The sequence below is a fragment of the Balaenoptera musculus genome, chromosome 7 (genome assembly GCF_009873245.2).
Source record: "Balaenoptera musculus isolate JJ_BM4_2016_0621 chromosome 7, mBalMus1.pri.v3, whole genome shotgun sequence".
In the NCBI taxonomy this organism is placed as follows: Eukaryota; Metazoa; Chordata; class Mammalia; order Artiodactyla; family Balaenopteridae; genus Balaenoptera; species Balaenoptera musculus.
In genome coordinates, this window is record NC_045791.1 from 52,447,577 (window position 1) to 52,463,021 (window position 15,445).

Consider the following 15,445-nt stretch of genomic DNA (forward strand, 5'->3'; position numbering starts at 1 on the left):
ACAGATACCTAATGCATCATGTAGAGATGCTGCTAAGCACCCTACATTACACATGACAACTCCCTCCCCACCCCGAGAATTATCTGGCCCCACATGCCAATAATGTTAAGGTTGAGAAAGCTTGCTTTGATGAATACGTAAGAATCACATGTAGCTGACACAAAAACTGCCTTATACTACAACTAAAGTACATTATTAAATTTATTTATTCAACAAATATTTACTGAGCATCTACTACGGTTAAGTGCTATACCAGGGTCCACTTTAAAGTATATCTTCATTCTTAAAATGACATGGCATGTTCCTCTTCGAATCTTGTTTTCAACAGTCAGCTTAGAACTTTCTTGCTCTAAAAACCACCCACCCACACTAAATGTACTTTTAAAAAGGGAAACATTTAACAGCTGTTTGTTTGCTCTCTAAATAAATGGCCTACAGAATTAATATTTCAAGATTTATTGATTTATAAGAAATCAAAAATTATCTAGACAGAGTATTATCAGAGTTTCCAAGAAGGGAGCCTAAGTGCTTTTATTTTGAAAAGGTGATTCTGACACACATAGTCCTCCACCTTTATGGAAACAGGGGCAGAGTCCAGTATCAGGCCATTTGATTTACAGTATTTTTCCTTCCAGAAGACTAAGGATGTATATATTCAACCAGGATAGACCTACTTCCTTTGCTGTGAACTCTGTCATATAACACATTTTAGAGTTAGACACTCCATAACTCTAGCTGAATATACTTCCTGTAAGAGCTCGTCCTTTAGGGACTGCCTCAGCCCTTCACTGCAGGGGGCTTGGGTTCGATCAACAACAACAAAAAAGAGTGTGTCCTTTAATGTTTAGTGGCAGAATTAAATAGTTTTCTCTTTTTAAATAAAAGGAAAATTTACAAGTTAATTCCAGGTATTTCACAGGAACTATAATTTCTAAGTTTGATTATTAGCCTTAACAGAGAGAGAAAAAAACAAATTTATTTCCTTACTGAGAAAATGTCTTTATTGCTGTTACAAAATCTTACTAACCTCACCTAATAATACAGTAAGAATAAGTCAGTGAGAAAATACTACCAAAATGAAGATAAGTAAAGGAGAAGACAGAGGAACCAATCAAACAGAACACCACAAAGGGCATTTATCAGGCTAAAACATTTCAGAAAATAATGTAGGTTACAGGACACAAAGAATATTTCTTAAAACTGATGAGGGCAGTAAACTAGGTATCTAACAATCTTTAGAAGCTGAACAGATTTAAATAGAATGAAGTCAAAAACAAGGTAATTCATTTAGGGGGAAATAGGCATAAAAATGTTAACTTTCAGCGACTCTTAACTATACATCACTAAATTCATTTTGCAAGTTTTCTTTCTTATTGGGTGCTCAGACTAAGACATTAAAGAAAAGATTTGTCCAGGTTATAACACATATATACATATACATATACATATATTTTACATATATATATATAAAACTTAAATGAATTTTAAAAAATCAATCTAAAATCTGAAATTTTAGGCTGGTATTATCTCTATTTTCAAATAAAATCATAACTTCCAATCAATCTAAGGTAACTAACTGTTCCTTGAGGAAACATTTCAGCTAAACACTATTTAGAAGGCAAAAAGGAAATATAAAAATGTAGAGATGGGGATGTATATAAAAACAAGGTGAAAACTGGAAATCCTCATTTCTTAATCCAGCCAATTCACTAATATCAGAGACATCCCATTTAATCAATTATATATGTCTATATATAATTTTACATATCAAAAAAGGAGATTTTTTTAAATTAAAAAAACTATTGAAGAACTATATAAATAATATGACTTGTTCAAAAAGTGAAAATAATGCCCCCCCCAAAGCTAGGTCTAAGGTAGTTTTAGTTCTAATTCCCTAGTATTCTTAATTTCTACTTCCTCCAAAATATGAAAATAAGAACTCACACATAATGTGGCCTTTAAAAATTATTTTTTAAAAAGAACAAAACAAAGCATTAATGCTTCAAAGTGTCTTCAGCTCCATAACTTCAATTCAAATAAGGAGGGGAAAAATCTGACTTAAATACCAAGACTACTTCTAGAAACTAAAATCAAATGAGAAAGTTAATTAGATCTTCTTTCATAAAATGGCCTTCATTAATCAACATTACAGGTAAATTAGGACAATCAAGGCACTATCTATATTATACTCCTCTTTCATTACAATCATTACAATTCTGAAAGTGCATCTAAGTTTAAATGTCTAGACGCAACAACTGTCCCAGCTTCTGTATATCTATAAATTAAAATCCTTAATCTTAAATAACTCAAAAATCCCCAAATGCACTTGGATCAAAAATAAACAGTAGGGACTTCTCTGATGGCGCAGTGGTTAAGAATCCGCCTGCCAATGCAGGGGACATGGGTTCAAACCCTGGTCCAGGAAGATCCCACATGCTGCAGAGCAACTAAGCCCGTGTGGCACAACTACCGAGCCCGTGTGCCACAACTACTGAAGCCTGCGCATCCTAGAGCCCATGCTCCGCAACAAGAGAAGTCACCGCACTGAGTAGCCCGTGGACCGCGATGAAGAGCAGCCCCCGCTCGCTGCAACTGGAGAAAGCCCTCGTGCAGCAAGATCCAACGCAGCCAAAAATAAAATATAAATAAATAAATTGTAAAAATAAAAATAAACAGTATTTCAATGCCAGTGGATAGAGGGTTAAAGAATTGACAATTACCCAGAAGGAAGTGGGAGATAAACTTTAGCTCTAGAAAAAGATAGTATATATTTTAAATTGTTCAACTCTGATTCAGGTTTATACAGAAGTAGTATAAAAGATAAATATTCAAAATTAAATTGAGACAAAAATAGAATAATTGACATGTGTCTGCTTTACAAACATCATTATGTAGTATATTGTACGAACATGTAACAATAGGCTTAAAAATATATTTCAATGAGATTTATATTCAGTCTTATATTCATTTACAAATAACCAACCACAGTTAAGAAATAAAACAGAAAAATATATTCTAGGACATCCAAAAGAAAAGGTAGGGAGGAGGTATGGATATGGTATTAATATTATAAATTATAATTCCTAATGAGCTACAAGATAATTTATCTCAGCATCGTGGGGTAAGGTACAGTGGGGACAGCAACTGTACAGAATTTAGAGAAAGTGAAGATGATCTTCATGTTTAGAGAGGGAAGGGTCCTGCAAGGAGAATGGCAAATGGGTGGATCCAGGCAGGTTCTGAAACTTGGAAAACATTGATAAAAGGAAATATGGGCTCCTTCTCTCATCCTCATAAATAATCTGAACTTTCAGCCAGTAGATAAGGCACACAGACCATGTCTCTAACTCCTTCAGGCATTCTAAAACATTTAAATGAGTGACCCCTCTCCCCTGTAAACTACTTCCTTGTCTCGCCCATAAATTTTTTATCATTCTCCTCACACCCCCAACCTACTCATGATTCTTCCTTCAGTTGGTAACCTCTATTTTCACTGTGAAGAAAGAGAAAGGTTATTAGGTATGGAAATTCATCTATCAGAGGAAAGGATGTTCCTAGTCAGTCCTGTCCACAACTAATCCTGTCCTCCCAGAGTCTGGAACTCACCATTCATACCACCTCCAGGAAAAGTTTAGCTTAGGACCTCCCTGGTGGCACAGTGGTTAAGAATCCACCTGCCAATGCAGGGGACACGGGTTTGATCCCTGATCGGGGAAGATCCCACATGTTGCGGAGCAACTAAGCCCATGCGCCGCAACTACTGAGCCTGCGCTCTAGAGCCTGCGAGCCACAATTGCTGAGCCCGCGTGCCACAACTACTGAAGCCCGTGCACCTAGAGTCTGTGCTCCGCAACAAGAGAAGCCACCACAATGAGAAGCCTGCGCACCGCAATGAGAAGCCTGCGCACTACAAAGAATAGTCCCCACTCACCGCAACTAGAGAAAGCCTGCACGTAGCAACGAAGACCCAACGAAGCCAAAAAAAAAAAAAAAAAGTTTAGTTTAGTTTATCCTCTCTCTTCAGCACTTTGCTTGTCCTTGTCCCATCACAGGTCTGCTATAACCCTTTCCCTAGCACATAATAGGTCTGTTAGACTCTGGATACTGCCTCCTTTTCTTCACAGTCAAGATTCTTCCAAGAGTAGTCAATATATGCTCACTTTCCAAGTGCTCCTTAATCAACTAATATCTGGCATCTTGCTCCCATTAGTCTACTAAAAGTAAGCCTAAGTGACAAACTCTTAGTCACTTTTTAGTCATTATCTTAATTCACTTCCATAACATTTAATTCTACTCATTATTCTCCTCCTCTTCTTTCTCCTCTTTTATCCACCTCCTTACCTCCTACTACTCTTTCTCCAGCACACCCGTCTCGCCTGCTCACATTTCCTAGCATTACACACACTATCAGGATGAGTTCATCTGCAAAAGCAGTTTTTAAACTTCTGGGTCTCAAAACCCATCTACAAACTCTTAAAAACTGTTGAGTTCCCCAAAGAGCCTTTGTTATGTGGGATATAACTACTGTTATTTACCATTTTGGGATTTAAAACTAAAAAAATTTAAAAACACCAGAATACACAATCCATAAATCATCAGAATAATGATATCATCACATGTCTTACAGCCTTTGGAAATTTTCACTGTAAACTCATGGAGAAATGAAAGTTAAAAAGCCAAATATGTCTTAGCATTACTGTAAAAGGGCAAATAATGTCTTAGCACTGTTTGTATGCCAAAAACCACTAAGTCTTCATCTTTAGCCTGACCTCCTTCCTGAGCTCCAGACAGCTCCTCTGCCTTGGTCATTTCATAAGTATTCAAACTCAGTGCTGTCCAGAATTTAATTCATTATCTTCTATGCTAACCTATTCATCTTCTTTCTGTGTTGTCTATCTCACTCAAAGACACTATCATTCACCTAAAGCTAGCTACCTTTAAATAATCCTAGGCTCCTCCCTTTCCTTCTTTACCCTCATTCAGTAATCAAACCCTACTGCTTCTACTTTTAAAATCTAGTGGAATCTGAGAGCTTGTCAGAAATGCAAACACCCACTCCAGACTGTAAGAACCCTTGGTAATTCACTTGCTATTAAAGTTTGAGAAGCATGGGCCTGGGTGGTGATAGCATCAATAGTTACAAAATCCAAAGAAGGCAGAGCCCAAAAGGCAAACTTGAGAACACTGTAATTAGAACCCCCACCTGAAGTTTTTCTTCCTGTTAAACCTTGGAGTTTTGTAAAGGCAGCAGCATTCCTTAACTAAATGGTCTTCCCAACTTAGGTTTCACCTCCCTCCCATCCTATCCTATACATTGCCCCCTGAGGGAGCCTTCTTCATCTCTACTTGTTTGTTTCCTCTCCTTTCATCTCCTAGAAAGAAGTCCAAATTCCTTACTATGAAATACAAGAGCATTCAAACCCTGACCCCTGCCTATCTTTCACCATTCTTGCGCATCTTCTCTATACCAGAAGTTTACAAACCAGATGAATCACCCAGGTAGCTTGGTTTTTTTCTTTTTTAAGCTCCTCAGGTGAGCTAAAAGGCAGTTAGGATTGAGAACCACTGCCTTACATCTTGAACAAAACTATGTGCCATGCTTCCATGGAAAAGCAAAAGCACATCCTAGTGCCTCTGCCTGCTTTCTTCTCATACTTTGCCCTTGTCCTCTGGGATGAATCCATAGGCTTTCTTAACAACTTAACTATCATCTGTTCTACTTTTTTTTAAGATAAAGAGACTATTTTTTTTCATTAATTAATTAACTTATTTATTTATTTTGGCTGTGTTGGGTCTTTGTTGCCGTGCACGGGCTTTCTCTAGTTGTGGCGAGCAGGGGCTACTCCTCGTTGTAATGTGCAGGCTTCTCATTGCGGCGGCTTCCCTTGTTGCAGAGCATGGGCTCTAGGCACGCGGGCTTCAGTAGTTGTGGCGTGTGGACTCACTAGTTGCAGCACGCAGGCTCTAGGGTGTGTGGGCTTCAGCAGTTGTGGTGCGCGGGCTCTAGAGCGTAGGCTCAGTAGTTGTGGCGCATGGGTTTAGTTACTCTGCAGCATGTGGGATCTTCCCGGACCAGGGTTCGAACCCATGTCCCCTGCATTGGCAGGTGGATTCTTAACCACAGCGCCACCCGGGAAGTCCCTATCATCTGTTCTTTGAGGGAAGACCTCTCTTTCTCTTCCTTCCCTACCTCTCGCCTGCAGGCAGATGGAATTAGGGGTTTCTTGCTCTTTGCTCCTATAGTACCTTGTGCTTACATCTATTACAGCATAGCCCACACTGTTTATCAAACAGTTTGTTTGTCCTACTAGACACTGATCTCATGTGAAAGCAGGAATTGTATCCTATTCATCTTCATATTCTCCGTGCTTGGGCACAGAGGCTAGAAGATAATAGATATGTAACAAATGCTTACTGAAAATTTTTGGAGCCTGTTGAATAGACCTAGAGTGATGTAAAATAAAGCAAAGCAATACCAACACCCTCCTATCTACTAGACGATTTCATTATCAAAAAAAAACCCTTTCTGTTTTACAATTCTACATTTAGAAATAAAAGGCAAGTTTAATTCATATATAAACTGCAATGAAAATTTTCAGTTGAAGTAGATTTAATCAACCCAACAGTGAATATCAGATGCTTTTCACTTTTAATAGTACAAGGATAGATGAAAACAAGAGGGTTCTGAGTGTCTGAAAACAGTATTAAGAAGAGGATAGAAAGCAGGGGGTTATTAGTAGGTTAAAATCTTCATTAAATACTAAGAGGAAGTCACAGATAATGTCCAATTGATGAACCAAAAAAGATATGCATATTATTTATATTAAAATGTGGAAATAAATACCAGGAAGAAAAGCTAAGAGAATGGAGAGCAGGGTGGGGTAAGGGTGAGTGGTAGAGAACTGTTATTAAAAAATAATAATAAACCTTTCAGCACTATTTGTCCATAAAAACAAAAACTGTTATTTTAAAAAATGTGATGGTTCAGGGGATGGATTACCAAAAGAATAAAATGACATCAGCAGACAACGAAATACTACATAAACGTTACTATTAGGTGTACTGGGGAAAAAAAGAAGTACTTCTATCCTGCAGCTGTTTACTGCCAACAACTTTATTCATGACTTATATGAATATCTGTATTGTGACGTATATGAAATTTCACGCCAAGGGAGTTCATTAAGGCATCTAGTACAGAAATAAAATCTGGGAATCATTTTCCAGACAAATCACTTCTTAAATGGAAAGATAGACCACCCCCCAAATTTCCTTCTTCAAATTTTAAGGAAAACATATAATCCATAGTCATTTCCAAAATATTATGCCACTTGACTTAATCATTATTTTGCAAAAATTCCAGATACAGAACACAAAACAGCAAAAGCCAAAAAATTTTAAGATTTTTCTATTGTGGCCCCAAATGTCAAAATTTCTACACAAATAAAGCTAAGTACATCCAATGGTTAACCAAATTGTATTTTAGTGCAAATACCATTATGGTCTTAAAAAAAAAATTTTTTTTAACCTAAGAACATAGCCAAAAGTGAGCCTTAAAATTCTTTTAAGGGAAGTGGTATTTTCTTACAAACTGATTCTTTTGGAAGAATTCAAATATTGCATCTACAACTCATACTGGGAATATAGATACCTATAAAGAACATAGAAATATATAACCATTACATGTGGTCTAACTTTTACTATATTTTTCTATTAAAAAAATCTATCAGAAACACTAGATTTGGTGAACAGAAAAGAGAAATATCTAAAATTATTTTATTGCCCTTCATAATACAAAAGCCTAAGAAAAGAGGAGGCATGTGAAATTACTATATAGACCCAAATCTGTGGAAGTATCAAGAAATGTTCCAAAATCCAGGAAATATAAAGTGAAAACATTCTTGATATGGTTTTTGAAAAAAGTGTACTTTGACAAGATCTAAACTTACAATATTTAAGGACTTAATGTGTGTTAATTTGATAAAAACTAAACTGTGATAATCTGGTGCTACAGGGGCTACTAACGCTTACCTCAAGGGAACCTACTGCAGATAAAGTCCCGTCACTTGCACAGTCCTTTCAGCTGCCTGCCAGTTGTCTCTGTGGAAGGGAAAGCCTGATGAGTGAGAGCCCTATGCCACACTCCTTTGGAGTGTCAGGGTGCCTGCACAGAACTCCACAAAACTGTCTACCTAGAGATTCCTAGATGCTTTCAATAACACAGGGCTTAAAAAGATGCCACCTTTGATATTCCCCTTCCACTGAACACCAAAACCAGATGCCTAAGAGTTACTGGGTGCTAATGACCTATGGTATTATTATCATGGTGATATAGCTATACTAACCCAAGCAGAAAAAAGACTAAAATGGATCAAGTAGAAGTTAACACTGACAGGGAAAATACACACACACACACACACACACAAATGTTGAAAAGTGACAGAACTCTATAATCTGAGAAGAGGAAATATTACAGACTGTATCTGCAAAAAGTGAAGTTGCAGCATCAATAAATGAATGCTACTACCCAAAGAACCTCCTGTCTAAACATTTTTTAAAATGCCATCAAGAATATCATGCTCAACGTGAACTATACCATGGATCCAAATACCTACTTATAAAATTCCATATATTTTCTTAGTGGGGAGAGTAAGTGGGTGGGGGAGGAGGGGATTTTTCAGATATTTTAAAATATGTAAAGTGAAAACCAACAGCATGAAATCCCACAAGAAATTTCAAAAAGAGAAAAAAAATGTGTTTCTGTATCTCAAAAAGTAAACAAACCTTTACTCAGGACCAAACGAAGAGGGAAGTATAACAAGAAATAATAGAAAACTGCAAAATACAACGTATTGCAAAACCACATTCATCTCTTAGAATTATGAATGGCTAGTAACTTAAGAATATCTGTCTATACCATTAATGTACAAGTTCACCTACATAACCAAAGAAACTATATTTTCTTTCTAATGTCCAATACAGTCTTCAGTTTGAATGTTGTGCTTCATAAAACAGAATAAAATGCTCCTACAAAAAACTTAACAAGGATTAAACTTTAGCACAAGTATTAAAGAAGGAAAAAAATTAATTAAAAAAAAAACAGTGATTCCAACTTTTACTTATAAATAGCACCATATTTAAAATGAAGTTACTTACCTCTGATTCTTTGTCACTCAAAGATCCCAAGCTTCCAAAACTGTGATTAGAGCTTTCATTATTTGTTGAGGCCTGTTAAAGATTTTTAAAAAGGTAAAAATTAGGAGTAATTTAAAATGGAACATTTTACAAAGTAAATAATATATCTTTATAATTAAAAATAAAATATGATTCCTTTAAATAAGGAAGACAAATGAAGTAAAAATAAGAAACACCAACTTCTTAACACTATATTTGGAAAGTTTTATCAAATCAACAAAGTTCTGCTGTGTTTCAGGGACTGACTTGTGTTAGCTGACTTTTTAGAATATCAAATTCAGAAGCAAAGGAAGTGAGATGTTGTTAGGATAAAAAGATCCCTAAAATTACTACCCAATGTATAAAAACTAATGTCTCCTTTAACTGAAAGTATTATTTGTGTTCCTTAATTTTCATCACAATCTTATGAAATTCCATCATATCTCACCCACACCCCTTTGCCTCTTCATATTAACAAACTGGTCAATCTTTGGTTTCTGTTTGTTTGGGTTTAGCCTTTTAAAAAAATCTTTTACTAACTTGACCATTTTAACTGCGTCACTCAGAAGAGTTTTTAAATTTCCTTTACAGTATTTTTGAACTGTGACAGTAATGAACTATCACTATGGTGGATAACATTTTCCATGTTTCCAATGTGTTTCTATGATGGTTATTACTTTGTCGACTTTTTTGGACCATCAGTACATTAGATCAATGTCTTCCAGGAATGTTTAGACCAGACAGACTATAGCATATATGCCAAAGATGACATATGAATGAACTTCATGTACAAGCAGGCCAGCTGGTATCCGTTTCCCTTCAATTTGTAAGAGTAGCTGCTAATACTACCATTACAAGGTTGCAAGTTAGCCTATAATTACCCTTAGACTGACTAATTTCCAAACTGATGACTGATATGATACATTGCATATATGTCCAGTGCTATGCTGGACACTGTAAAGGCTATTTTCAACACAAAATAGCATTTGAACTAAGATTCAAACACTATTTAGAGGAATTATAATCTAATTAGGGCAAGATTATCAAACTTGAAAAAGAGAACATCATAAACAGCAATTAAGAAGTGATAAATTATAAAGATTCAGGGACAATGGAGGCAGTGGCACGTTTCTGAGCATCCCTAAATCCCCAGACCCACATACAACATTTACAACAAAACTGGGTGACAAGGAAATCTACATAAATCTCCCTAAAACAGCAAGTGGGAACAAATCACCAACAACCATAGAACCTGCATGGTATGAGAAGAAGCGAAAGAAAACAGTGTCTGACCCATCTGAGAACAGAGACTCCCAAAACAGCTATAACTGGGTTTCTGCATTTTCCTAAGTCTGAAGTTGGGACAGTTAGCCTCTATGAACTCTTAAAACTGATCCTTCACTAACAGTGTCACAATGAGGATAAGCTACTGAGCATGGAATCAAAATTGAGCACATTAGGTACAATGAAGATTAAGGAATGAGGATAGTGGGGAAGGGAGCAAAGCCTTAGAAATCATAGAAAGCAAATGCCACACTTTTGAAGAGTTCCCAAAAACAACAGCAGAGGGAGCTCTGTAAGAAATGCCATCCTAAACCATAAAAAAGTAAGCAACAGAAAATGATGTAGGTCAATCCTATGAAATTATAGGGAAAAAAAGAAAAAGATACAGAATTACATCCTGACAATAAAAGCATACCAGAAATATATGCCCACGAAATAGGTGAAAATTATAACCAACTACTTCAAAATGAGATAAAAGTCATTACAAAAATGACTCAAGATGTGCAAGAACAACATAAATCAGATTTCAAAAAACTCAGAAATAAGGTAACAGAACTCAGCAAAGCATTAGAAATTGAAAAAAAAAAATTCAGAAATGAAGATTAAGCCTGAATGAACCCAAGAGAAAATACATACAACAGATAATGTTTTAAGAGAATGAGAAGGTAAAATGGAGGAACAGTTTCGAAATCAAAAGAAATGAAGAGATTAAAAGGATGAGAGAAAGCAACAACTTAATGAAGTAACAAGGATCCAACATTCAGATAACAGAAGTCTTTAAAGAGCACTACCATAAGAGAATAAATAGTAAAGACTATAACTCAAGAAAACTTTCTTGAAAACAACAGAAAACAAAACCTGAAACTACTGACTGAAGGAGCACTGTGTACACTTAAGAATTCAGCCCAGAAGGCCAACATCTAACTTTTCAAAGTCAACACTTTATTTATGCCAGAAGAAAACAGAGTAATATATTTCAGATATTCAAGAAAAGAAAATCTGAATTAAGTGTCTTATATTTGGTAAAATTGATTTTTATCACATGGAAGACACAGATAAACTTATCGTAATGCCAAAAATTGGGAAACACTGGCTCCCATGAGCCCTTCCAAAAGAATCTAGAGAATAAGCTTTAGACAACCAAAATGAATAGTTTCAACCTAAGAATTTGTGGCAAGCAATATTATTATTTACTTGTTGATAAAGACTAAATGAGAAGTACAAGGAAGAGAGTATAAAATTTAATGGCTAAATGCATGCAAAGTTGTTAACACAATTTTTTAAAAAACTGTGCTATGGAAATTCATGGAAAGCACAAGCAAAAAATGTTTTAACTATTTTCCATAATCTCTTTGGTCACTGTGATAATACACATTGTTGAGACTGCTGTGTGTGTGAGATATAGAAAGGAGTAAATAAATAATTATGTGATATTCTAATTCTATCATCTGCTTTATGTCCTTCAGAACCACAATTCTTGGTATAGAAGAAAGAAGATACAGATGTAAATAAAAACATTATAGTTCTGATTTGAACTGGAAATATTAATATAAATACATGAGATTTTTACTTTTTAAAACAAACAAAAAAATCCTGCCGTGAGTAATAACAGAATACCTCTTATCAGACCAACATTCCCTCAGATAACAATAAATTCTAGACAAAAATATAAATAACAACTACCTGAAGGCACTTGAGCAGCCAAAAATAGGCAGAATCTGGTTAGGAGACAATATTTGGAAGGAGGAAATAGAACTGGATGGGTTTCCTGTTTTTACAGCTTTTGCCTGAGGGAAGACCCCTAGATTGAGCTGCACAGAGCAGTTGATATGTGAATCAAAAGATGCAGTCTTACTGGCTTGAAAAGCAGACTTTGGAGCTACCACAGCAGCTGAAAAGTGAGAAGGCACATACTGGAAAATAAAGAACCACAAAGAGAGAGAACCACAGAGAACTCTACCCATGTCTCTGACTGGTCACTGTTCTATGCAAGAGTGGATCAGACTCTAAGCAGTCCAGGTAAGACTAAAATGACTCAGAGACATCAGCTGTCATCCTCTGTGGGGAGACATAGTTTAGATTTCAGTTCAGCCAAGTTAATTGCTTGCTAATACAAATAATAACCAGAATATTAACACTCTCCAGAAAAATACACTAAACCCCAGAGTTACTATAATGTATCATTCACAGTATGCAGGATATAACAGAAAATTTCTAAGCATATGAAGAAACAAGAAAATGTGACCCATACTCAAGAGAAAAGACAATCAATAGAGACCAACCACAAGGTAACCCAGGTATTGGAATTAACAAAGATCTTAAAGCAGCTACCTGCAAGTATGTTCAAGACACCAAGGGAAAATAAACTTATAATAAATAAAGGAACAAATTGTAAATTTCAGCAGAGAAATAAAAATATAAAAAAGAGCCAAATGGAAATAGCAAAACTGAAAAATTCACTTTCTAAAATAAAAAATTCACTGTATGGGCTTAACAGCAGAATGGAGAAAGTACTGAAGACAGATCAAAAAATTATTCCAACTAAAAAACAGAGAGAAAAATACTGAAAAGCAGTTGTCTGTTGAACACTATTAAGTAGTCTAATATAAATGAATTTGGAGTCATAGAAGGAGAGAAAAAGGAGCAAAAAAAAGAAAAAAAAATTTGAAAAAGCAGTAGGAAGAAAATTCTAAACACTGGTGAAAGACATAAATTTACAGATTGAAGTAGCTCACTGATGTCCCCAAACAGGATAAGTACAAAGAAGATCATACCTAGGTACATCATAGTCAACCTGCTGAAAACCAAAGATTAAAAAAAAACACCTTACCTCATACCTGTTAGAGTGGCTATTATCAAAAACACAAGAAATAAGAAGTATTGGCAAGGATGTGGAGACAAGGGAACCCTCCTACACTGCTGGTGGGAATGTATTGGGTTGGCCGAAAAGTGCCTTCGGTTTTTAAGTAAAAATAAAAGACACATTTTTCATTTTCACCAAGAACTTTATTGAAAAATGTATTCACCCTTTTGTTCCACTACCTTCTGCCATTTTTCAGGCAACTTCATAATTCCACCTTCCCGAAACTTTTTAACTTTTTGAGCAAAGAACTGTTCCAGGTGCCTTTTACGGTCTTCCAGGGAACCGAAAATTTTTCCATTAAGAGAATTTTGTAAAGACTGAAATAAATGGAAGTCCAAAGGTGCAATGTCTGGTGAATAGGGAGGATGAATCAGAACTTCCCAGCCAAGCTGTAACAGTTTTTGCCTGGTCATCAAAGAAACATGCAGTCTTGCATCATCCTGATGGAAGATTATACGTTTTCTGTTGACTAATTCTGGACGCTTTTCGTTGAGTGCTGCTTTCAGTTGGTCTAATTGGGAGCAGTACTTGTTGGAAATAATCATTTGGTTTTCTGGAAGGAGCTCATCACAGAGGACTCCCTTCCAATCCCACCATATACACAACATCACCTTCTTTGGATGAAGACTGGCCTTTGGTGTGGATGGTAGTGGTTCATTTTGCTTGCCCCACAAACTCTTCCTTCTGTTTCACATTACCGTACAGTATCCACTTTTCATTCCCCATCACAATTTGTTTTTAAAACGGAACATTTTCATTATGTTTAGGTAGAGACTTGCATGCGGAAATACAGTCAAGAAGGTGTTTTTCGCTTAACTTATATGGAACCCAAACATCAAAGTGATTAACATAACCAACCTGGTGCAAATGATTTTCAACGCTTGATTTGGATATTTTGAGTATGTCGGCTATCTCCTGCATGGTGTGACATTGATTGTTCTCAATTAATGTCTTGGTTTGATCGCTATCAACTTCCACTGGTCTACCCGGCCGTGGAGCATCATCCAGCAAGAAATCTCCAGCACAAAACTTCGCAAACCACTTTTGACATGTTCGATCAGTCACAGCACCTTCTGCATACACTGCACAAATCTTTTTTTGCGTTTCAGTTGCGTTTTTACCTTTCTTGAAACAATAAAGCATAATAGGCCAAAAATGTTGCTTTTTTTCTTCCATCTTCAGTATTAAAATGGCTACACAAAAATTCACCAACTTTGGTAAGTCTTTTTCTTAAATGCACACTGATATGACAGCTGTCACATATAATCTAACAAAATTGTCTCAAATGAAGTTAAAGACAACTAACTGCTACTAGAGCCATCTTATGGAGAAAAATGAATGAAACTTTTGGCCAATGCAATAAACTGGTGCAGCCACTATAGAAAACAGTGTGGAGTTTCCTCAAAAAATTAAAAATAGAACTACCATATGATCTAGCATTCCCATTTCCAAGTGTTTATCTGAAGAAAACAAAAACAGTAACTCAAAATGATATCCGCAACCATAAACAAGACCAAAAGACAACCCTCAGAATGGGAGAAAATATTTGCAAATGAAGCAACTGACAAAGGATTAATCTCCAAAATTTACAAGCAGCTCATGCAGCTCAATATCAAAAAAAAACAAACAACCCAATCCAAAAATGGGCAGAAGACCTAAATAGACATTTCTCCAAAGAAGATATACAGATTGCCAACAGACACATGAAAGAATGCTCAACATCATTAATCATTAGAGAAATGCAAATCAAAACTACAATGAGATATCATCTCACACCGGTCAGAATGGCCATCATCAAAAAATCTAGAAACAATGCTGGAGAGGGTGTGGAGAAAAGGGAACACTCTTGCACTGTTGGTGGGAATGTAAATTGATACAGCCACTATGGAGAACAGTATGGAGGTTCCTTAAAAAACTAAAAACAGAACTACCATACGACCCAGCAATCCCACTACTGGGCATATACCCTGAGAAAACCATAGTTCAAAAAGAGTCATGTACCAAAATGTTCATTGCAGCTCTATTTACAATAGCCAGGACATGGAAGCAACCTAAGTGTCCATCAACAGATGAATGGATAAAGAAGATGTGGCACATATATACAATGGAATATTACTCAGCCATAAA

The 15,445-nt window shown here is 36.0% G+C and overlaps 1 protein-coding gene across 2 annotated transcripts in view; it reads right to left on the minus strand.

Moving 5' to 3' along the window:
• The window catches only part of TLK1 (tousled like kinase 1), a 153,059-nt gene that overhangs the window by 76,210 nt on the left and 61,404 nt on the right, over positions 1 to 15,445 (minus strand). For both annotated transcript variants that reach the window (XM_036857998.1, XM_036857997.1), the window contains exon 3: positions 9,154 to 9,225. In XM_036857998.1, coding sequence (XP_036713893.1) covers positions 9,154 to 9,225 — 72 coding nt within the window. The remainder of the gene's footprint in view (positions 1 to 9,153; positions 9,226 to 15,445) is intronic.